This window comes from Alligator sinensis, unplaced genomic scaffold (assembly GCF_000455745.1).
Source record: "Alligator sinensis unplaced genomic scaffold, ASM45574v1 scaffold147_1, whole genome shotgun sequence".
Taxonomy (NCBI): Eukaryota; Metazoa; Chordata; order Crocodylia; family Alligatoridae; genus Alligator; species Alligator sinensis.
In genome coordinates, this window is record NW_005841847.1 from 992633 (window position 1) to 1018208 (window position 25576).

Genomic DNA, 25576 nt, shown 5'->3' on the forward strand with positions numbered 1-25576 from the left:
CAAAGGAGAGGGCTGATAACACCCTTATTATTTATTACAAAAATGTACCAGGATACAACAAGAAAAAAGAGTTTAACTTTATATGAAATTCTTTTAAGAATTAATATTTATTAATTTTTTCCAGTATTCTTTTTTTTAATTCTTGAAAATGTTAACTGAAGGTCATTCCAATTTTCTCTCACAACATATATGTAATGAAATGCAATTTGGAAAACCCATAAACAGAAGTAGGCCAAATGGATGCTGTCAACACATAGCTAGGTTATGCAAATATTGCCTCAGTGAGTAGGAAATATACCTTGTTCACAGGTCATAAAGTATCTAGTGACAGTGCAGAACCAATCATCAGAAGAAAGAAGTGTGAACAAGATTTGATGGATGTAAAGGATGCTTTATATACGCTTGTCAAGAAATCCATTAAACAAACAACAGATTACCCATTTCAAAGACTGTGACTCATTGCCCCAAAGATGTAGATAACAGCTAGCAGGAAAGAAAACTTCTAATCTATGTGAGCAGGATTTACAGAATTTTGGGTACTTCCAGAGTTTGGAATCAGATATGTAAAAGAAGAAGCTATGTACTCCTTCAAATGGACTTTGCAAAAAGTTAACTGGCTTGTAGTATAACCAATAGTATAACAAGGTTGAAAAGAAAGCCTACACCTTGAGTCAGAGAGTAAAAGTGAAATCTTTCCTCAGGTTTGGGAGCAACCCAAGCACAGGAGATAGTTAGGTGTGTGAGTCTGAAATCAGGCAGAAGGCAGGGTAGAGATGCACCTGGCATCAGGTGTGATGTGATTAAGTGAGCTCTTGCTCACAAAAGCTTATGCAGCTCTGATTCAGTTAGTGTAAATGTTGCACAAACAAGGGAATTCTGCAAGAAATGTAGTGTGCTTCTGTTTCGTTCTGATGTTCCTAGCAGTGGCATTGAAGTCATTACCAGGATTATTTGAAGTGTAAGGTGCTACGCATGGAGAGTAAGAGTTACAGGATTTGGGGCTTTGTTGTTAGCTATAAACTAAACCTTTTCCTAATCCTTCAAACAAGGGTGTATACAAACAGGGTCCAGCCAAACCTCTCCAGTTTTGGTTTTCTAAGATGGGCCAAAACCAGAACTTTTAATATTTAACCCTTTCCAGATTTGGGGAGGTCAGACAAGTGATTAAGTGGTCTGAAACCCTTAGGTGGTAGATGCTATAAACTTACGCATTGAGTTTATAGAGAGAGGTCATTCAGTCAATCTACACCATTTCATAATGTTCTTTGTAATTGTAAAGACTATCTATTCTGTGTTAACTCTTTATATAGAAAATATAATAACTTACAGTGTAGGAACTGCCTAATGACAGAATTATTCACTCTTTGTCTTTTTTCTTTTTCTGATTAGGTGCCATTAGTTCTCTGAATGTTCTTGTGGCAGAATTCTTTTTGAAATAATCATCTCTAAAGAGAAAATGAAGATGTGGCTCTTAATCAGTCATCTTGTTACAGTGCCTTTCATCTTCTGCCTGTCAGGTGAGATGACCTCCCATTTTAGTGAAATGAATTAACTAATTTTTTCAGTTCTATTCACTTCAAGGTCAATGCTGGTATATTTAATAGGTGAATTTACTTGTACAGATGTGATGAAATATTAAATTTGAATAACAAAAAAAGAAAGTGTTTCACAGATTAACTAAAGCAGTAATCAAAAAAATTAAATAAAAATTGATGCTGGTTGTGACCTTCCATTTGCTTCTGGGTCTCTGTAGTCTAGTAAATCAAGTGAATCCTTTCTCTTGATTTATAGGATTTTATTTATGTAAAACTGTTGGAGACAACTGTTTGCTTAAAAGAATGAAAAGATACCTAAAGGAGGAGAGACTGTAAAATTTGGAGCAGTTGTGCTGTGGATAGCATTTGGAAAAGAAAAAGAAAACCTTAAAATCAGCACTTGCTAACCATATGGCGATATTCTGCTATTTTTCTTGTATAATCCAGTGCAGTGGTACAGCATATGTTGATTTTTAATTGTAATTTGTAAATGATTAAATTGTACATTAAGTAGAGATGGGTCCCGTGCCATAACAGATCAGATTTTTAGGATTCAAATTTCTAACACCTCAAAATTTGGTACACTTAGAACCAAAATTTTAGTTCAAGCTCTTTATAGAGGCAGGAGCTAGCTACAAATTTCCTGGCTCAAAACCTGACTACTCAGCTCCTAGAAGAAGAAAGGAATTTGGGGTCAGGCAAAGGTCCATTTCAAAATTCAGTTCTACTTTAACCAAATGCCCTTTATTTCCCCCACAAATGATACAACAACTCCCAGTCCTGTAATGCCAATATACAAGAAACTCCTTTTTTAAATCCAGGGACATTTAGCTCTTAGAAGGAGAATAAATAAGTTGTGCATCACATAAAATGGGTTCAAATGGCTTTTGGCAAGTTCAGGTACTGTGTGCAAATAATTTTGCGAATTGTGTTACTTATAGTAAGCCAGATTGTGGATGTTGTACTGCACTAGATACTTTACCGTGCAGTAGAGCAAATTACTGTATAGTAAACATCACCATCTACACGTGCAGACCCCTACTGCACAGTAATTTGCTCTACTCAGCAGTTAATTTGCTACCTGCAAATGCAAGTAGCAGAATAACTGCCAAGCAGTTACTACACAGTAAGGCATGTGTAGATGGCTGACTGGAAGCAGATTTGCTCCCAGTCAGCCAGGCAGCAGGGTGCAGAAAATTGCTTCCTGCCCCCAGGAGCTGCCTGCTGCTGTGGCGGGCTCTACCACCAGATCCTGGATGGGAACGATGCCTTGCTCCTCAGTAGCAGGGAGCTCCTGGCCCTGGATCTATGATCACAGAGCAGGGATGGGAGCACCTTGCTGTGGTGCAGGGAGACATTGTCCCCGCCTGGGCTCTGGTGGCAGAGCCTGTCACAGCAGCAGGCAGCTCATGGGGGCAGGGAACAATCTCCTAACCCTTGCTAGGAGACATCTGTCTCCTGGCCCCGTGTTCCCTGCCAGCCTCTGAGCTAGCACTCTGGGCTAGGTTGCTGTAGAGGGGAGACCAGCAAGGGAGCAGCCTTCTCCAATCTGCTTCCAAATGCACACATGTGTAGATGCCTGCCCAGGGTACCCAGAGTAAATTACTCTTCAGTAAACCCATCAGCAGCATTTGCACATGTAGACATGCCCACTGAGACATTTACTATGGAGCTAATTAGTCAGCTCCACAATAAACGTCTTCACAATAAATGTTATAGACATACCCACTGATTAACAAATTGGGAGGAGGTGTTCATAGTGTAGCCTAGTGCTCCCTCTACTTTTAGGTGATTGTTTTGGCTATTTTTCCCCTTTGTGTTATTTTTGGAATTAAATCTCAAAATAAAAATGGTGATTGGCAATAGAGCTGTGCGAAGCTTTGGTTGCTGATTCGATTTGGCAGAGATTCAGCCCAATTCAGTGGCCGAATCTCCGAATCTGAATCGAATCAGGCGATCCTTTAATTTCTCCAAATTGAATCGGAATCCTCTGAATTGATTTGGAGAGATTTCAAAAGATTCAGTGATTCAGACATAGATACTAGGGGCATGCAAAATGGACCGTATTCTATTCGGATTTGGATTCAGCCTGAATAGGGGACAGCATTCATGAGCCACCTGGCACCTTGAGGTATGTAGAAAAAACGTTTAAAGCTCTGTCTATGTCCGAATCATCAAATCTTTCTGAATCTATCTGAATCTTTAATCCAAGATTAAAGGGTCTCCTGATTCGATTTGATTCAGATTTGGAGATTCGGCCACCGAATTGGGCCAAATCTCCACCAAATCGAATCAGTGACTGAAGCTTCACAGAGCCCTAATAGACACAGCTTTAAATGTTTTTTCTACGTACCTCAAGGTACCAGGCAACTCAAGGTTCACTTCCAGGTGGGAGTGTGCTGGGGGGCCCCCTGTGCCCCCCTGGCTTGGCAGCTGGTGCCTCCTGGGTCTGGGGGGGACACCTGGGGTCCCCTTGCAGCCAATAGCTGAGCTGGGGGGATGGCGGGGGACCCCCTGTGTGCTCTTTGGCAGACCCAGAAGTGGACAGGAACTACGTCCAGTCCGCTTCTGGGTTCACTGCCGAGCACCCGGGGGACCCCCCCGCAACGCTCCTGTGGTACGTTCCATCCGCCCCACCATTGCAGCATTCACGAGCTGCACGTGGTACCTCAACGTGTCTAGAAAAAACATTTAAAGCTGTGTCTATGGCCAAATCGCTGATTCTCCGAATCAGCATTGAATCTTCAGATTCGGATTTGCCCAGTCAAATTTGGGACAGTGATCCAAATCAACGGATCGGATCACTGTCCCCAATTTGGGACAGATCCGATTCAAATATGGTCCATTTCGCACACCCCTAATTGGCAATGTCTTGCCACCCCATTGCTTTTTAAGACTGCCTTTCCAGAAATAACTTTGTAGCTCAGAGGAGTACAATTAAATTTAGTCATAGGAACATGAGTATGTTCCCAGTAAACATTCTGAGTGATCTTGTACATTTTACCTTGTGTCTCAGTGCAGTGGAGAATATATTAAAATCTAATGAAAACTAAGAGGTTAAGGATGTTTGAACTTAAAGCTTGCTATGACTATACATCTCAGGCTCTTCATACAGCTTTCACTCAGTCCAGATCTATGGGTCATTGATGATGCAGAGAATAAGTTGTTTCTTATTTTCATTTAACCCTGGGCTCTTTCCTGCACAGAATATGTAAAAAACAATCAGTAATGTTACATATACCATTTTAAATAGCCTAGTCATGATTTTTGTTTAATCTGATTATCAGGTACTACAACCAAGTAAATGTTGGACTTAGTGTCTTAATTTGATTATAAAAGTAAACTACCTAGAACAAATATTCAGCTCTTTTTTTTAAAAGACATCCCTTAGATTTATTAATGTATTTCTTTGTTTAATAGGTATGTTGCTATAAGTGTTAGCAAGGGGTTTTAATATGCCAAGTACTTTAAAAACTCATACAAAGATAGTGCCTACCCTGAATAACAAGCAAGTTAAAAATATAAATGACAAAGAGAGGAGAAAGAAAATATAATAAATGTATTTGCAATTTTATTATGCATTTATCATTATTATAATTATAGCTAAACTGAGTGTCAGCCTTCCTCGTCTATTATTAGTTAGTTTTATGTAAACCTAGCAGGAGAGGTGGGTCCTGTAGGGGGTTTTGGAGTCAGGGACAGGAGGGGTACTGGCCTCCCAAAAAAGCTGTCCAGAAAACAGTATTTTTTTTTATTAAAGATTTCTACTTTTGCTTTTGTCCCAGTGAGAATTAAACAAAGACATTTTTCGTTTTTTCTTCCAAACCCTAGTTGACTTTACTTCACACACATGCTTTAGGGTAGCCAGTAGGCCACTGGATAGAGCACTCGTGGTATATAGGAGACTCACAACCAAGTTCCTATTCTGCTTGATTTAGAATGGGGGCTTGAACCTGGGTACCCTACCCATCACTGGCTTTCTCCAGGGGGTGGAGGTGACTGGGAGAGGTGAGTGGCTCATGCAGTTCTTTGGTTGGAATTCTTCCACTTCATATAAGTAATTAAATATTCATTCAGTTAGAGGGAGAGAGACAGGCTTCATAGTTCTAGTAGTGTTTAGATCTTTGTTGCGTCTTACTCAGAGCTAAACATTGAAGTTGAGCTTTCATTTCTCAGGAAAATCATAGTTTCATAGTGCTTGGGGTTGGAAGGGACCTAAACAGATCATCAGGTCCAACCCCCTACCCCAAGCAGGAACAAGTGCTGGGGTCATAACACCCCAGCCAAATATCTATCCAGCCTCCTCTTGAAGACCCACAAGGTAGGAGAAAGCACCACCTCCCTTGGGAGTCTATTCCAGAGCCTGGCAGCTCTAACCATAAAGTAATGCCTCCTGATGTCCAGCCTGAACCTTCTCTCTAACAATTTGTGACTGTTATTCCTATTAACCCCTGGTGGTGCCTGAGGGAACAGAGCCTCCCCCAATTTTCGCTGGTCCCCCCTGGTGAGTTTGTAAATGGCCACCAGATCCCCTCTCAGCCTTATATCATGGAGACTGAATAGATTCAGGCCCTTCAGCCTCTCTTCGTAGGGCCTGACCCACTGCCCCTTGACCACGCGAGTGGCCCTTTTCTGGACCCTCTCAATGCTAGCCACATCCGTCTTAAAGTGTTGCGCCCAGAACTGGATGCAGTACTCCAACTGTGGCCTGACCAATGCTGCACAGAGGGGAAGGATCACCTCCCTGAACCTACTCGTGATGCATCTGTAGATGCATGACAAGGTGCAGTGAGCCTTACTGGCTGCTTCCTCACATTGGTGGCTCATGTTCATCCTGGAGTTAACAATGACTCCAAGATCCCTTTCTGCCACTGTGTTGACTAGAAGGGTGTTCCCCAGCCTATAGGTGTGTTGCTGGTTCCTTCTCCCTAGACACAGTACCCTGCAGTAGTCTGTGCTGAATTCCATCCTATTCTCATCCACCCACCTCTGTAACATGTCTAGGTCTAGCTGGATTCTGTCCCTCCCCTCCAGCGTGCCCACCTCACCCCACATCTTGGTGTCATCAGCGAATCTGGACAGCGTGCTTTCCACACCCACATCCAGATCACTGGTAAAGATGTTGAACAGTACAGGCCCCAAGACCGAGGGGGCCTGGGGGACTCAACTGCCCACATCCCTCCAGGTCAAAAATGGCCCATCCACCACCACTCTGTGTGCGACCATCTAGCCAAATTGCCAGCCATCTGACTGTGTGGGCATCAATGCTGCAGTTGCCTAGTTTTTTTTTATGAGAATGGGGTGAGAAACAGTGTCAAAGGCCTTCTTGAAGTCCAGGTAGATGACATCCACCTCAACGCCTGCATCCAAGGACTTGGTGACATGGTCATAAAAGGAAGCCAGGTTAGTCAGGCAGGATCTGCCCTCCATGAACCCATGTTGGTTGCCCCTGAGCATTACCTCCCATGCTGGGCCCTTGCAGATGTGTTCCTTGATAATTTTCTCAAAGATCTTCCCAAGGATCGAGGTAAGACTGACTGGCTTATAATTGCCGGGGTCCTCCTTTCTTCCCTTCTTGTAAATGGGGTCCACATTGGCCCTTTTCCAATCCTCTGGTACCTGGCCAGAGCCCCATAAGCACTCATAAAGCTGTACCAGGGACCCTGCCAATTCCCTCAGCACCCTCAGGTGAAGAGCATCTGGCCCTGCTGATTTAAATCACTGCACCAGTGGGCCATTGGCTGTTCTAAAGTGTTTTAAAGTGTAAGCAAATAAAAGAGTGAGAGACGGACCTTCTTGTCCTTGTTACCTGTATTACAGGTAACCTAACCTTGTGGCAGGATGGCTTTGACTTAAATCAAATTGATTTAAATCATGATTTAGATCACCAGTCAGGAAGCCTCAGTTTAATCATTGTTTTCTACAAAAAGTACATTCTTGTTGTTTAATGTAACCGTTAAAATATTCCCAAACAGGTTCTCTTTTATGACTTGGCAACTCTGCTGCCATGATAGGCTTTCCCTTCTACCATACCATTTTCTTACTGGATCTCAAATCATTGGAGAGACTATACTTAGAAACATACCCCTCAAGACTTCTGGGATATTCTGTTCAAAGTGTTTCTCCTTTGCTTCTACTGTCCCTCCCTCCTTGCATTTATCTCTAGACTCCTCTGCCTTGCCCAGGTCTACTCCACCCCTAATAATTGTCTATTCATTTAATTTCTTGAAACTTTGCACTTTTAGAGGGAGGTAAGGGCTTGACTCTGTTTACACAAACTTGCAGAGAGACGATAGGGCTGATGGGTAGGTAATCAGGTCTGTTATCTCTCATCTTCATATACTGCTGTTAACAAGGATGTTATCTCTGGAGACACAAATCCACAGTTTGAGAACTGAAACTAAGTATCACAGAGATGCTTAATGGGATCTTCTAGACTGAGCATTGAGTCCCTTTGGGTAGAGTGGTTTTCTTTAATTTTTACTAGTCTATAGAGGAGCCTCTGAGAACCCCATAAGATTAGGTGCCTAATATAGTCCATGGTTTGTTGTGACCTATTTATAAAACCTTTCCAAAAAAATTACATGAATATATTGTCTCAAATAGTATATAATTAGAAGTTATAATCCCTATTCCATGATGATATCTTTGAGCTCTAACATATCTTAAATTAAAACTATCTTTATATAAGTTTATTTTTTTAAAGATTGTTGATTTTTATCCACCTGTCTTGTGGGTAGTCTACTGACTAAAGAGGCAGAAATGGGTCTACCACCCAACCTTTTATTTTCTTGCACTTTAAAACATAAAAACAAGCATGTATCCCAAAGTCTTCCTGGCTATTTGTGACTGCCCAACATAGATTCTCACTTCTACCAGCTGGGGAGACTCGCAAAGTGGAAAGAGGGTGGTACGCAGACTGGCACCAGGTTTTCTTGAATTTGTTGAGTTCTCCAAGTTTCCCTCAAGCCTATACCCATTATTTATAGATGGCTGGTTCTAATATTCTAATAAATGAACTCTGATTGGTTTTATTTAAATTTCCTTGTTTCACTGAAACTTTGGAACTGAATTAAAGCAGATTTCTTGTAGACTTGGAAGGTGTCAATTTGTTGGGATTTATATCCTTGGACAAGTAAACAGGAGGGTTTCCTTCTCCATTGTGGAATGCTGTTCAACACTGGTCTGTTTCTTCTTTACCTTAGTTTATGGTCTTCTCTGACAAGGCTGTTTTATTTTTATAAATTATCTAAGCATCTTAACAAAACCATCTTTCTAGTATAACAAAGTATCATCTAAAGTATTTGGTTACATCGATCACTACTACTAATATTTTAAGATAAACCTATGACACTGTATTTGGATTATTTAATGTATGGTCTTCCCTTATAATGTCTCCTTTCAGACCCTTTGCTTTGTTTAATTGTGTTTGGTTAGACATGTGAATGACTTCCTTTATTTTGCTGACCAAGCTAGTTGTCACATTTGCAAAGGTCCACACTACAGTCACTCAGAAACAGGCTTTGGGGCCTTCTGCTTAGCCATGCTTCTGCAGCTTTGCCTAGGCCCTTGAAAATGTCCAAGCAATATCCTTTGGTGTTGACCATAAATTCCATCCTAGACCTGAGAATCCTTGGCTATGGTTGGCTTGGATATTAGGGAGTATTTAACCTTAACCTGAATATCAGGGAATCCTAAAAATAATCTAGTTTTGTTACCAAGATGGATTTGAAGAGGACATGCTGAAAGCTTTAAATACATGGATAAAAATAAAAAAAGATTATACAGAAGTATCATCGAGGTAAAAAGGAACTTCCATGGGCAGGCCAAAAGAAAGGAGACATTGAAAATAATGTGCATATGTGATAGGGAGGATGTTGATGTCAGAAGTGACAAGACAGAAGTGACGAGAGAGTGAAGGTGTAAGAAGAAAGACCAAAAGTTCAGTTTTATAAGAAGACAGCCAAGATTTGAAGTGGGGGAAGAAAGGTTGGCATCGAAGGTGCTGATTCACTAAAACCAAAAAGTTGTGCAAAAACAATTTGGTTTCAGTTAGTTTTCAACAAACCACAATCTTCTGAAAGGCTGCCTGGTTTCCTGCTATCTGACCTGCCAAGGAGTCTGCAATTTTAATGTCTGAGGTCTGAGACAACGCCCCACCCCTCTGTAAACTACCTTGTAGTAAAAAACCCTGGGGCTTCCAGCTTCTAGTCCCCCAGAGTACCCTGCTATGAGGCTGTCCAAAGGTTGGGAGCACTAGGACTTCCAGGTCCATGCCATAGTCAGAAGCAATGGAGGTTTGAGGGCTCCAGTCCTGTAGCTGGAGTTTGGGAGTCCAAATAATCCCTGCTGAAGATGGCTTCCTACAAAAGTAATCTAATAAGATGCCTAGAATCTAGAAACCTTGGAGTTTGGCATCCCAAGCTTAATTTCATTTTACATTTTCAAACAAATTATTTGGATTACTTTTAAATGTATTTTATTTTAGATTTTTCCTCTCAAGGACATGATACAGATATCTGCTTTTTGTTCCAAAATGAAATACTTTTCTTTCAGAACTTTGGTATTTCTTACAGAACAAAAATTCTGACTTTAAGGTAGTTGAAAACAAAAGTTAAAGACAATTGCTCTCGCTGTCTATTACAAAATCTCATAAAAATACTGTCAGTGGGAAGCCTATAATTGCTTGGATGAGCAGAAGTTATCTCTACATGAATCAGTGTAGCTGATGGGCAGGCAATGAGATAGGAACAACATATATTTTCCAGGTAAATCAGTGCTTGGAATTGAGTCTTGCAAATGTAAGTGACTGAAAAGCTGTAAGTAATTTTGGTGTTTCACACCCTGATCCCCCTGATAGACAATCATAATGATGACCTGTCTTTCAGAGTGCACTCTGAGAGGCTCAAGGCAAATGAAAGCAACAAATCACTTCTTGAAGAGAGTGGTGATGATTGGCAGTCCAGCTGTCAGGGATATTTTGTGTCTGTTATCAATAAGATTTGACAGCCTTTTATTGCCTCACATCTGGGTTTTCTTCATACCATCTGGAACATTTTGTACCAACTATTTCAGTTTCATTTCTACATAGTGTTTTGTTTTTTAGATTTTTATTTTAATCAAGCTGATGTCAAACAAACAGGTCAATGGCCCAAGTGTTGCCTTGCCACAGAGTGATGAAAATGAAGATTCCATTTTAGTAATGGGTTTATTTTTATTTGTTATCCCCAAATGGCAAACGATAAAACCTAAAGATCTCTCTTTATTGTGTGCATGAAAGCTATATTATATTTGGTTAAAAGTGGAATAAATAGGATGAAAGATCTCTACACATTGCTCCTGGCACTGCTGCAGCCAGGATCTCCAGCCTCTCACTCTATCCTCCAGCTTCTGCTACCTGATCCTGCCCCTGGGGTCAGGGCAGCACAGCCTACAGGACCTGTGCAACAGGGTGGATCTGGGGCTTGCCCGCATAGGCTGGGGTCAGGGAGTCTGGCCACTAGTAGGAAAAACCTAGCCTATTGTACATAACTTCCCAAAAGCCTCTTTAAGGGTTGAGGAACACCAAGGAATAGCCACACCTGTTCTGAGTAAGGCTGGCAAGCAGGTGACCTGCTGAGCAGGGCAGAGTCCAGCTAGGAGACTTTAGAGAGCTTCATAGATGGAAGAGGGGCAGATGGGGTGTGTAGCCTTACTGTGAAGAGTGATTAGGGTCACACCACCTGAAGATTTCCCAGCCTCTTTCCTTGAGATGAGTTGGGAGATTTTGGGTTTTTTGATGGACAGAGGTTTGTTTACATTTAAAAATAAGCCTGGCTGAAAGAGCCACAAACTATCCCAGATCACGGCTGTCATTGCCTAAAGTGATGGATTAGAGACCTTTGAGAACAAGTTCTTAGTTTCCTGTGTCACTTTCAAGAATGGGACTTAGGCTTCTTTATCATTTGACCACTTTTAAAAGTTTTGCTGTAAGTGCCTGACAGACAAGTAACTATCATTAAAAACTCTCACGGTGAATTTTTACTGGCATTCTTGTGACAACCCCATAGACAAGCAAAGAACTGACTTTTTACAGCCATTCCTCACTATAAAAGTACAGAAATCTCTGTCCTGTATCTGTTCTTTAGACCAGTGGTTCTCAAGCTTTTTGAATTCGGGGCACCTGTTATTGGACTTGAGGCACCTCTCCATAACTTTTGTAAATTAAGTGGCACCCAGTTTCAAAAACTAAATGATATATAACAGTGTACTCTGTATATTGCAATGCAGGCAATGCAAGTGGAGCATTGGCCATGCAGGGACAAGCCTGAGCCTGCGCTTATCTATTTTTCTCCTTACACATCACTTATCTCCTCATGCCTTGTGGCACCCTTCAAAGGATCCTTGTGACACTGCTGGCTGAGTATTACTGCTTTAGGCAAATAAAAGTTGCAATGCTATCACTTTCTATATGCACTAAATTAACTTTTAAATTTGGATAAAAGAGAAAATTCCACGTCAAATATATGACACCAGAGTTAATCAAGGACTTTGCTGGTAAAATGGGAGAAGATTGTGGATTTCCTATCATTGTAATACACTATTAGGTTAAACAATAAACTACTACATAAGACAATTCAGTCATGTGGTCTCTTACGAAGTAGAATTATTGTTCTGGGTGTTCTTTATGCCCAGGTGCAGAAATACTTTTTGGACTTAATATTCCTTGAGCATTTAACTGAATTTGAGTAATATCTGAAGAGGATGGAAACTCTTAAACTGTATTATGAAGTGCCTGATTGTATTTATGGACACTGACACATTTCTAATAGCACATTAACCCCCCCTTAAATGTTAAATGCAGCATTCCCACTCCATTATGATGGAACTAAATACCATATTTATTCAGATTCAAGACAACCCCAAATTTAAGACGCCCCTCAATAACTAGATTCTATATATGGAAAATATAGATTTGTTATGATTTTCTGTGTATAGAATCTTATTAGTGATGGGGAGGGGGTCATCTTAAATTCATCCCCCCACCAGTGGTGGGGGGGGAAGGGGTGAGGAATGTATTGAAGGGGTGGTAGAAAGCCTAACCTCCACCTCTTGCTCCCCACCCATAACCATCTTTCCCCCTGGCACCTGTTCCCCTTGCAACTGTGCTGGGCTCTGGCCCTGTCCCCAGCCAGGAATCAGCAGTGGCAGGCCAGGTGCTGAACTGGAGCCAGAGCTACAGCAGCTTCCCTGCCACTGTGCAGTCCCCCCAACACTCCCTCCACACGCTGTGCGTCTTACTCTACAAGGAAACCCAGCCTCAACCAGGCAGTAGCCATGACAGTAGCTGTGGCTCTAGCCTCCAATTCTCAAATGCAAGACGAGCCTGTCCCCCAACCCCTCATGTTGCACAGAGGGAAAATAAACTAATCTAATATTTGAGTGACTACAGGTAAATTATATTTTAAATTACATATAGACTGGGTTTTTTCCAAGGCAGCACCTTCAAAGCCACCTATTCTAAACTGCAGATTGGAATCTACATTATTCAAATATTTTTTCCTACAGCATGATATTATTCACAGTTGCTAAAGATGGGTAAACATTTGCCTCTGAAAATAAGAACTGGGTGAATTCACTTAAGATCTATATATTTCTTCTCCTGCATTCTTGTTTTCATCTTACAAGAGCACTCTGTGTAGCCACGATGGCACTTGACATTTGTAAATAAATAATCATGATGTGCTTCATGAGTGTAATGCTCAAAAACATAAAAGTGTCTGGCTTATCTTCCCATAAGTCGAGTGGAGGAAGTTTTTGGCTCTTTTCCATAACAGCTTGGTATTGAGCCCAAGCCTCTCTAATATTGGGAAATCTTATTCTATATAACATTGGATATAGTGTCTCATCAGATTCTCAATATCAAATTTTTAGTGGCAAACTGATAAAACAGAGCTTGATGATTTACAGCATGTACAGCAATGAATCACCCCATGCCTTTTCCGTACCTTCATACGTTAAAATTCAAGGTTAATCTAGCTGTGTGTTGTGTCAGCACACGTTTGGCCTTTTGCTACATGAAAATCTCTGACAGAATACTCCAGCAATGGACAGATCAATACCTATGAGCATAGTACCAGATGAGTGTCTAGAGAGGTAGTATGCAGCTGTTCATTTCTAAATGTGAAATTTTTAAGAAATTACCACCAGAAGAAATGGTTCTGGGAAAGGGAGTAGTATGGGCATTCTGCCTGTAGCTGCCCCCTTTCCCCTGCTCTCCTACCTTCCCCAGACCAGGAATCAGTCTGGAGAAATGGTGGGGAGGATGCTCCACTCCAGATGCTGCTCCACTGCTCCTGGTCTAGGGCGGGAATAGAGTGGGGCACTTCAGAGCCAGCACCTGCAGCCCAGTGTGTGGAGCTTCTGGTGCAGGGCTCTGCATGTGCCACGCAGGGGGAGCTCCATGCAGCCCCATGCATGGGACTGTGGGCACATGGCTCTAAAGTGTCTTGTAGGGAGATCACCCGCCTTCCACACCCACAACATACAAGATCTGACAAGGGAGATCTTTTGGGTTGACACCTAAAAGGGTGACAGGGAATAGACCACTCTAGATACATGCTGTTCATATACACTCCTTCTAAAGCAGGGTTGGGGAAAATAAAGCTTGTGGGATGAATTTGGCCTGCCAATTGATTGTATCTGGCCTGTGCCTGCCCCCACAGCACTGTGCATGGGGCTGAGCCCCACCCAGTTCATTCCAAGAACTTGGGTGCCGTAGATATTGGGATAGGGATCCCTAAATGTTTTGTTTTGTCCTCTCTTTCCAAACTTAGTATTTAGTTACTGCCCAGTTTTGTGTGTTTTAATTTTAGGAAATTAATAAGAACATTGGAACAGAGAAAGCGTGTGTGCACGCACACACACAGAAACCTACCAGAAATATACTCACTAAGACAATATTTGATTTATTTGGTCGACGTGACCTAATGTTAAATGCCTGTCTTTCTAACCACAAAGTTTTTCCATTTAATCACTTCTAATTCTAATACCCAGTGTGGCACATGAGTCACTTAAAAATCTACTGCATATACAAATGACAAGTCAAGGAAGAAGTCTTCTAAATTGTATAGTTATTCTATCTTGAAATTGAATGTGGGCATTTACTGTGTATTTCACGGAAAATGTGAAAGATCACCACTCAGACCTATAATAAGAATAATAGCAATAATAGTTGAATGAAATAGTTGTGCTTACTGTTAAATCTGGATTAGCTATACAAGAATTTCATGTTTTCTATTATAAAAATGTGTGCTTCATATAGCATCAGCCTTCTATAATAAACTAAAATGACCCTTCATAGCTGCTTCAAGAAATATATACATAACAGCTCTTTTATAGATCAATATATACAGAAAAAAAGAAGTAAAAACCTCTCATAAAATGCAGGAAGTGATGGCATGTGGCTTCTCAATGGGTTTTTACAGAAATAGAAGAATATATTAATAGTAAGCTGGGACAATTTTAATGGCAAAGATTGTCTGAATATATAAAGTGAATTGAGATCCAGCTAGACTAACATGCTTTGGTGACTTATCACTTGAATGAGACAGTTGAGGAAATCATTATAAACACAACTAGTAAAATTGTAGTAGATTTTTCCCATGGGGTGTTTTGTGATTTCTTCTGCTTTCCTATATATCAAATTGGATAGATGATTGAAATGCAAGAATGGGCATAGTAGGTACAAGCAGCAGCCTGCATAAGTAATTTAATTACACAAATAGACTGCAAGATTACAGATGATTCATTTCAAGTTTCTCTACAAAATAACTTTCTATATGAAATTTTAAGAATCTGCCCACATACCAATCACAAGGTCCATGAAAGTTGTTATTTGAGTAAAGGAAAATAAACATACCTGAATAGTAATTTCAAAACCATTTATAATTTATATTAGCTTCTTTTTCCATTTTTTTCATTTACCGTTCCTTTTTTTCTTTAAACTCATTAATGATTCCTGAATAAATTCTTCTTTACTTTCTTTTTGGGGATGTGTACACTTTTTAGTGCATATGTAAGTCATGTTCAAAAGGAACTGAAATTGGTGGTAAATTCTCTAAAATCCTTAGGAATTCACTGGAAATGTCTTTTTTGGCAGTTTATGAACCTGCTCTTCTGTCTTAATAGCTTAAGAAGCCTGGTTATGATCTCACAGTGGCATAAATAACATGTCATTTAAACTATCCAAGTGTAAAACCAGTGTGAGATCACAATCCTTAGGCACTTAACCCTCATCCATTATCATGAAACCATAACCGTTGTTGTTCTCATGGGGTAACTCGTTACCCCACAATTTGACATTGTTGCTCTCATTGTTACCCCACACTCATTAACAAAATGGAACCAGTAACAACAGTATAAATGTACCAAAAACTATTTATTAAACATACAGATGGTTTGAAAAAGTATTTATGATGATTTGAGCCCAAACTATTATTTAAGTAGAACTATGAACAAAATTTAAACTTTTTTTAGAGTTTAAAAACGTGAATGAACAATTTGCTAAGTTTTCAGTTCATACTGTTTTCAAATGAACAGTTACTTCCAAAAACATTTCCTAACTGTTTTAACTAAATATTGCATTCCTTACAAAGCAGCAGTGATGTACTGTGATTCACACAAGCAAATCACTTACAATCTTCACATCTGGGTTTTGCAGTCATCTGTTCTTGGACAAAAAACACAATGTCCACTCATGCTTGCAGAAGGCTCTATTGGGGTGCATTGTGGCAATTTGTAATTTAGGGCAGTCATACCAGACTTAACGAACTTAGACAGATTACGTGCATCTATCATTCTTCATGTTATTTGTCCATCGATCAACGGTTGGCCAAGTTCCTGCAAACAAACCCGCCATCTTCTTAAATGTGATCTTTGCTTCCAGTTTGCGTTGTGGCCTAGCCAAATGATAAGGCTGGCAGTGGCAACCACATCGAGCATATTGAAAAATAGTGGCATTGGCCTCCTGTTGATTTTCTGTCCTCAGGTGGTCATATAGACCAAGTGGTCAAGGTTATCCAACCCACCCTTGTTTTTATTGTAGTCATGGGTGATGTCCAGCTTTCTTTTCTTTCCACCCACTGATGGGTCGTGGTGCATGCTTGATAGCAACAGCACAACTTTGGACTTCTTTGGAGCATAGGAAACTAGGGTGAGTTCCCCATCAAAAGCAAAAGTGGAGGAAAAAGTCTCCCTTCTTCAATTTGCTTGCATTTTGTTTGGGATATCAGCCTTTTTTTTCCGAATCGTACCCACATAGGTCAAATCCTGTTATAGCAGTCTTTCTGCCAGGTCAGTGCTTATGAAGAAATTGTCACCCACAATATTTCTTCCAGTCTTCTACCAGGGATGAACCAGTTTTTCAATGACCTGGGTACCAAGATTACCTTGGCATGGACCTTCTGGTTGCTTGCCCAGGTGGAAGTCTCCAGACAGGGGAAATGATGTTGCTGAATCACAGCACCACCAAATTTTCAAGCCATATTTGGCAGGCTTGCTGAGCATATACTTCTGCTCATTAACCATCAATTGTATTCCTGGAATATACCATTTCCTGAGCTGCTCCATAAATTGTGCCCAAATATCTCTGAAGGCAGCAAGCTTGTCCACTGCTCTCTTCTCCCCATGTGTCAGTTTGTTGTGAAATCTCAGGTAGCTGGTGATTTGACAGAATCATTTTAAACTCATGGTGGCACAGAAATAAGGACACCCGGTGCATTGGTCCCACAACTCCTCCAGTGCCTCATGACCACCATGGTATAGACCACTCAGCAGTAGGAGGCCAGTGTTAGCTTTCAGCTCTGTTTTGTCCAGCTTTTTCCACTCCTTTTTATTTTCAGGATGGCTATCATTCCACTCCCTGAATCTTCTTTCTGCCTCTCTGTTTGTTTCTCTTCTGATAACAGTTGGGATATCTTGTGTGAGAAACAGGCAGAACATTTTCACCACTGTGTCTTTATTACTTTCTCTTGTTGCCCCAGCACTTCCATGGACTATGTCCTTGGCTGTTTTCTGATGATGTACTAGCTGTGGACTTTTTTCCCACACTCTGCCATTCCTGCCTCTAAAGGTGTCATCATCTGCAATGTTTTCTGGGAGTGGTGGCAGTGGTTCTGCTCCACGTCCTGCTGTAGCACTCCTCTGTCTTCCACAGTGGCTCGGGGCTGGTCCTCTTCTCTTTCCCCCTGGGAATGTTGGTGCCACAAGCCTTCTGCTTGTGGCACCAACTCCTCCCCATCTGAGCTGGATGAAGCTTCCATAGACACATGGTCTTCTTGCTTTGATCAGTCTCCCAAGTCTGGAACAAAGTCAACATCCTCACTGCCTTGGGATAAGGTTTCATCATTTGATGTGTTGCTGTCATCCTTGGTTACCTGTGCAAGACAGGCTTTGGCACTAACTGTGCACTGTCTTCTCATCCTGGACTGCAGAAAAAAAGACAAATTGATTACAGCTGAATGCATATAAATAACAATCAAAGACAAGCTTGTCCACCTATCCTGTCACAGAAGCAATTCTGCCCTGTCCTATGGCAGTGCACGTAGTGCCCGCTCCTCCACGCACAGAAGCCAGAGACCAGCATCCACCCTCTGTGGGCAAGCCATATGTGGGTGGATGCTGTTTGGAAACCACACATGCAGGGGCTTATTGAGAGCAGGTAAAAGGGGCATGGTGGGGGTCAAGCCATTACCATTGAAGGGGACTCCATAGTGTATGCTGTATTGCAGTATGATGTTGTTCTATTTCTTCTCTGCTGTACATTTGCTCCTTGTCCTCACTTCCAACAAAGGTGGGGCAAACTAATTTGTATGTTATGAAAGGGGCAGGTGAGGTGGAGTTTTGCCATGAGAAAAGAGAGCAGAGGTGGATTTGAGTATGACAAAGGGTTTCTCTTTTTTTTTTGGCAAAGGGCAGGGTGTTTTGATGACCTTGAAGCCTGCAAACAAAGTGGTTAGCAAAAGGGATTGCCACATCTTCTGCAAAAACAGAGTAGAGGATGGCCATTCATTAGTTACCATGGATACCTGAAGTGGACATGAGGTGTGAATGAATGCTGACCTTTCAGATGCATCCACCCAAAGTGGCCAAACAGGTCTAGGCCTGTCATTTATGCAGAAATTTCATTGGGGTAACAACCCCCAATGCATTAACATGGGCTTGGGGTAAATTGTTACTCCATATGGAAAAAGATATTCACACCTGGAGTATTACCCTGGGCAGTTTTTCATCCACAGAGAGCAAACCATTTATGTAAGCTGGATGTTCTTTGGAGATATTGTGCACTGCAGTGCCAGTGACAATGTCCTAAAAAGCAAAATGTTTAGAATTAACTTTAAAATACTGAACAAAATATGCATCTAGGGTAGGAAATTACCCCATGGGAATGTATGAAGGTTAAGCAAAGCCCTTGAGCATGTTAGCAAGCCCATTGTCTTCAATGGTACTGTGCCAGGTGCTTGAAGTTAAAAGGTTTTTTTTGTAGAAATTGATCCAAGTCCATGATGATGCTGTTGAAGTAGATTGCTGCCCCTTAAGTAACTTTCTGTAGAATTCCCACAAACTTCTTCAGACCTACTTTGAGCTACAACATTATGTTCCTTCTATTCTAGTTTTTAAGGGAAGGTGCAATTGTCTCCAGTATGTGTATAAATCAGGTTAACTAGGAACTGACCCTTACTGTCTGGTTAGTGTGTCTTTTGTCACAGGAGAAACCCTGCATTTGGCCCACTTCCTCAGACCCTAAGCTGACAGAAACTGGAAATGACATTGATTCATTGTAGTTAAGTCTTGCTAAGGAATAACGCACCTTGATATTCAGAAACACTCTCTGTAGCAGAGCAAGGAAGAGCACTAATAGGCTTAAAATGGAGTCCCAGTCAGCTCCCCAGGACTGAGGACTGTAGGGGTAGCTACACCCCCACTCCCAGATCCCCCCAGGACAGGCAGAGTGCCCACAGAAGTAGCAGCTGTGGGCCTTTAAGTCTGTGAAACAGGTAAGACTTCCTCACCCTCCCTTCCCCTCCATGCTCAGTGGCATGTGCCTTCCCTTCCCCTCCCATTCCTCCCACCTGCTGCTGCCTCTGTTGTCCTTGGCTCCCCAGGGGTGGGGAGAGCTCCAGAGCTGGTCCCCCCTGCTCCAGCCAGGCTGCATGGGGAAATCCTTAGCTGCTGCTCACTTAATGTGGTCTGAAATTGGGGTGTAACTGCACCACTGCACCCCCTGGTCATAGCTTTTTTAATGAAAGCTAAATTATTCAGAGGGTTCCTAAAATTTGCCAGAAGGCCATAAATCTCCTGAATAGACTGTGGTTAAGTGCACACGAATTTCCCATGCCCCTCTGAACAACAGGCTTATTTGTACTTTTAGGTTTTCCCTTTCCCTTCTTCTGTTCCTCTTTTTCTTCTTTTCCCTTTTCTCACTCACATTAAACAATTGAGCTGAGTCAGGGTGGACCCATGATTGCCCAAAGGTGGGTGTGGAAGCAATAACCCATACTGCAGGGGTGGTTGCACCTCTTGCTCCCAGCCTCCTCCACCCCCACCAGTGTGGGCCGAACGCCCTGCAGGAGCCTCTGGAGACATTTTAAGCCCCTAAAGCAAGTAAAAATGCTCCCTCCCTTCCCCTTCCTCCTCAGAGGCATGCCCCACTCCCTCCTCTTCCCCCCCCCCCCCCCCCCCTCCCCTGCATGCAGATGTGCCTTTCTCCACTGTTCAGAGTTGGGGAAGGTCCAGAGCTAGCTGGGCTGAGCAAGGGCTGGGCTTAGCTGGAGAGGGGACAGTAGCAACAGGGTGTCTGGAGAGTAGTTACCCACCACCCTGCCTGGCCCCAGCAGAGGCACAGGGAAGGGTAACCCCCAGCCATCCCTGATGCTGTTGGTCCCCATGCCCAGCTGAGCCCAAGCACCATGCAGCAGGCAGGAATGGCTCTGGTGCTTCCCCACCCCCTATACAGTGGGGACAGGCAGGCTGGGTGTGCAGGGAAGGGGTGTGACTTTGAATAGGAAGGGGAAAGGAGAGAGTATTTTCACCTACTTTAGGGACTTTAACAAGTTCCCAAAGGCTCCTGTAATGCAGTCCAGTCCAAAAAGAGGGTGTAGCCATGCCACTGCACCACCTCTGGATCCACCCCTGACCTGAGTATATTTGTACATGATAGTGAATGGCCTTTTTAAACAGACCTAGAGAGCTTCACAAACTTTACAGCCCTACCAAACTGGGTACATAATTTCATACTCAACAGTATTCAGATTAAATTTGTGCGCCATGATTTATTATTTGTAAACCGAAATGCCATACCTGCACTGACTGAAATTAATCCATTGTGGCATTATTTTAAACCAATGGCATATTTGGAAGAGTAAGTAATAAATCATCTGATCTGTTGAAAATGTTGTGAAATGAAGGTATTAAACAACTGTGAAATAGATTCTGTATCGGTTGTGTGGTTAAAAAAATAGTACTGTAATGAGACAGTCTGGAGGATTTTTATTTCTCTGGGAGTGAGAGAAGGTACACACTGCTGCAATCCCCTCTTCCTGTGTAAGGCAGTGGAGCCAGGGCTCTGCCTTCACACTCTCTCTCTCTTTTCCTTTATCTCTTTATACCCTTTAGAATATATGACAACTCAAGGAATAGATGGGGAGCAGGAGCCATGCCACTCTGCACCTGTACCCTTTGCTCCATAAACTGGAAGAATAACCTCTCTGGGGTACAGCCCTTATCTTTGTTCCATCTGTCCACTGTGTAGCCCAGCAGCATTCTGACTCCTCATTGAAGCTCCTAGGCAATGCTGTAACAGATGAAAACCACCCATGATAATAAGTGGATTCTACAGCAATAGTAGAAGTGGGCCACCAGTGCCTTCTTCCTCCTGGATCTGTACCAGACTAGGAGAAATTGCTGTTAGGTTTTTCTGTTATGGACTTACTAGTGAAGTGGAAGATTACCTCACATTAGGTGTTGAGACCTGCTGCCAAAGATAAGAGAGCAGTTGTTAGCTATCTTACCCTGTGCATGTGCAACTGGAAGAAACTAAGCAGGTTTTATAGTTAAAGAAATATAAATCTATAGTCTGTTAGTGTTAGTGAAGATAGACTCTGAATTTATAACCATGCAGCAGAAAGCTGAAAATTCTCCTCTACCTCTTTCTGATGGAACTACATCTTGTCAACACATTAGTTTTGATACTTTATTCCTCCCTATGGTTTGAGACAGAGTGCTATAAATCCTTGTTAAAAATTAGACAAGCCAATGAAAGGGTTTTAGGCTTCTCAGCTTTTGGTAAAAAGCAGAGAATCTATAAGTGAAAATGTAAATAAGACAATATAAATAAGTATACTTCAGATTTTAATATAAATTTTAAGCAATTGTGACTCTATTTAAATTTCCATCTGAGAAAAAACATCCCACCAATTATCTCAAGTGTGCCTTGTTGTAAAATAAAATGATTACAATCATGTTTTATGAATTATGTTGTTGAACTACATATTTCTGGTTTCCTTCCACATGCATGCAAACATGTATGCACCTACACATAAGGTCACATGTGGGTTGGTGTAATTGTAAGCCATAGCTGCTGTTCTTAACACTGTTCTAAATATGTGAATAAAATTGATTTTCAGAAATAAATTAGATACATGTTAGGACTGATTTAGCTAATGATAAAATAAATTGACTTAGAGGAAAGTGATTTGGATGGATGTTGATGAAGCAGGGAGACTAGATCTTTGCTGTCTCTTGAGACAAATTACTTTCACGTCACTCTATCGAAATTGATGTTTGGCCACATCCAGACAAACATGGATGTTTGGTTTCCCAGGGAAAACTAGCATTAGCACACCTTATGCTGCTGCTAGTTGTCCCCAGGGAATGCCTGTACCACGTGCCGTCTGGCACGTGACAGGTTACCCCAGGTGGAGTAGGAGAGGTGGGTGACCAGGGAAGCTGCAGCCACAGTGCTCCTGCAGCTTGGAGCCTGGCTGGAAGCTGGAGTGTGGCTCTGCCCAGCCAGGCTCTGGTTTTGGGCGATGCATGCTGCCTCCGCATGCGTCGCCCCACTTTTTTTCTGCAGTTTTTTTTGACCTCTGGATCTCCAGGGCCTAGCACCTCATTTTTTAAATGAGGTGCCATTCAACTCAAAAGTTATGCAGGGGTACCTGGAGTCTATGACTGTTGAGAACCACTGGCTTAAAGGACCAATATTAACTTTGAACAAACAGGGCACTTATAGGGCCTGGAGGAAACCATTATGGCTAAAAGGCAAAGTTCAAGAGGCTGATGGAGCCAATAGAAATCCTTCAAAATTCAGCCATCTAATCCTAGTAAAGTCAGTTAAAAGGAACATCAATTACAGGAGACAAGTAAGCCAGAGGAAAGGGCCAATGGGAATTTCAAAGTGTCCCAGGGGAACAAAGATGAGGACACGAGGGACCCTCCCTTTGGCGGAACTCACAGTGTGGACAACCTGACCCTGCAGTGTAAGCCCTGAATAGAGGGCAAACTTACCTGTTACAGGGGCACAAGGAACAGATGAGCCACACTGGGACAGAACGCCCGTGCAGTTCACCAGCCAGCTTTATTTCCAGATGGAAGCGGTGTCGGCAGATGATGTCATCGCCAAACGCTGCCCAGCCGAAGTAAAAGCCGGTGGCACAGGAGAAACAGGGGAGGCACAGCCAGAGGCAAGTGGCAAGGTTGCCACTTACAGGCCAGGGTCAGACTGTACCGACTAGCACCCAAGAGCCCAAGGATGGGTTCCTTGGAGGGGTTCGCAACCCATTGAAAAGACAAGGATGGTGCTGAGGGACTTTAGGAGCCACAGATGCTGGGCTAGTGAGTGGGGACGGGCCAAGGCCCTGCTCCCCTTTGTTTTTTGTTATTAATCTTTTTTTTTTTGTTGGTAGCCCAGAGGGACCCTCAAGGAAGGTCAGGGCCCAGAGCAGCACTCAGATTAAGGACTGTCAAAGCATGCACTACAAGCTGCAGCACCATTAAGGAAGGCGCTAAAGAATATCGGGGATGGCCTAGCACCCCAAAGAGGCCTGTAGTTGGGTAAGGGCACCAAGGGCCCTGTAGGCAAGGAAAAGTATGGGAATCAACACCAGAGGGATAACCAGCAGGTCACCAAGCAACTGTCCTGAAGGCTGGCGCATGGCTGGTATGTAGGGGAGGTAGAGGCCCAAAGATGCCTGTTAGGGAGTGTGACTGACCCACGGGGAGCCACAGGAGGGAGCCCCACCACTGAAAGAAAGATCAAAGTCGTGGCAGAAGAGTTTCAGTGTTTCCCTTGGGGAGAACATGATTCGCCACTGAGATAGCAGGACCAAGTGTCACACCCCATCCCAGGCGCACACTCCAAGGTGGTTAGGGAGTGCCTTCTCAAGACCAGGGGGGCACACAAAGAACAAATAAACAAAGGTGTAAAAAAAACCAAGATATTTGATTCTACCAGAAGCAGGGTCCTGTAAAAGCATGAGTGAGTATGCTGGATCCATATAACAGGAACAATTATGGAAAATAATGGCAACTATTCAGGTTAGGGACAACTCTAGGAAAGGGGTTAGCAACTTTTCAGGCTGTGGGTCAGACTGACTCAGTATGGGTTGGAGGTGGGCCAGTGCATGGCAGGCAGGTGCTAGAACCCACCCACTGCAGCCCCTCAGTGGCATGGCGAGAGTATCTGCAGCCTTTTCCCCTCAGTGCCATGGGGACAGTGTCAGCAGCCAGCGCTCATTTCCACAGGGGCAGGGGAAAGCAACTGTTGCCAAAGTCTCCTGCCACTGGGGAAAAGCACTGGCTGCAGACACTCTCCCTGTGCTGCCATGGAAAAAAGCAGTGTCAATGGTGTCTGGGTCCTAGCATCTGCCCTCTTTGTGCCTTCCTACCGGCCTTTGATCCAAACTGGGCCAAATCAGCTGCTGAAGCCTCAAGTCCATAGGCCAGATCAAATGGCTGGATCCAGCCTGCAGTCCATAGGTTTGCCATTTCCTGCTTTAGAAACTTCAGAGATCTAAACAAGCTAAATCAGAGGGCAAGATAATTACAAGTGAAATTTAGTATCAGTAAAGAAAAAGTAATAAACATAGGAGGGGAAACTTAAACTACTCATGTGCCTTGCTATGTCAACCGAGGAGAAGGAACCTGGACATCTCTGGAGACAGCTTAATGAAGACCTCTGTTCAATGTGCAGACTTGATCAGAAAAGCAAATATGCTAGGATTCATGAAGAAGGAAGACTAATACAGAGAATATAACACCTTTATTTTAAATCAATTAGTGTGGCAACATCTAGAATATTCTGCATAGTAGTGATTAGCATTCCCTCTAAGCTGTGCATGTGCACAGCAGCACACAATAAAAAATCATGCCGTGCAATAACATTTCAATGCTGTGAAGACAGCAGCGTACCAATGGAGGGGCGGTAGGTGGCCATGGACCCTGGGTGTTGGCCTGGGGATGGGACACCCAGTGCCATAGCAAGGGGGTGCCAACGCTGAGCCACTGGCTTCACGTCCGGCTTCACATCCGGCTGCTTGCCACCTGCCCCCACCCGGCCATAGGCTGCTGCAGGAGGGGGGAGGAGCGGGCACACTGAGATACCTGCACACTCTCGACCAGGATTGCCCACGGGTCGCTAAACCTTAGAGGGAACATTGGTAGTGATCAGCCAATCTCAGATAAGACATGGCTGAACTGAAAAAGTTCAGAAAAGGGCAATTGGATGCAGAAGAGTCCCATAGGAGGGGAAATTAAAAGGACAGGCTCCTTAACTTAGAAGACAGGTAGGAAGGAACATGATAAAAGCATGTAAATAGTGAATGCTCAGCATTAAATATCTGAATCGTCTGTTCTCCTGCATAACAAGGGGTCATTTAATGAGACTAGAAAGATACGCAATCAAACCTTTCAAGAGGGAATAGGTATTCATACTGGGCATATCTACACGTGCCATTAAGGTGATGTGATAAGCTCTGGCACACTTTGTGCCAGAGTCAGCTGCT

General features: G+C 42.7%; 1 protein-coding gene across 1 annotated transcript in view; it reads left to right on the top strand.

The window, feature by feature from the left end:
- Positions 1 to 1383: 1383 nt before the first annotated feature.
- Positions 1384 to 25576, top strand: part of CNTN1 (contactin 1) — a 189173-nt gene continuing 164980 nt past the window's right edge. The window contains exon 1 of the mRNA XM_006015910.2: positions 1384 to 1517. Coding sequence (XP_006015972.2) covers positions 1457 to 1517 — 61 coding nt within the window. The 5' untranslated portion in view covers positions 1384 to 1456. The remainder of the gene's footprint in view (positions 1518 to 25576) is intronic.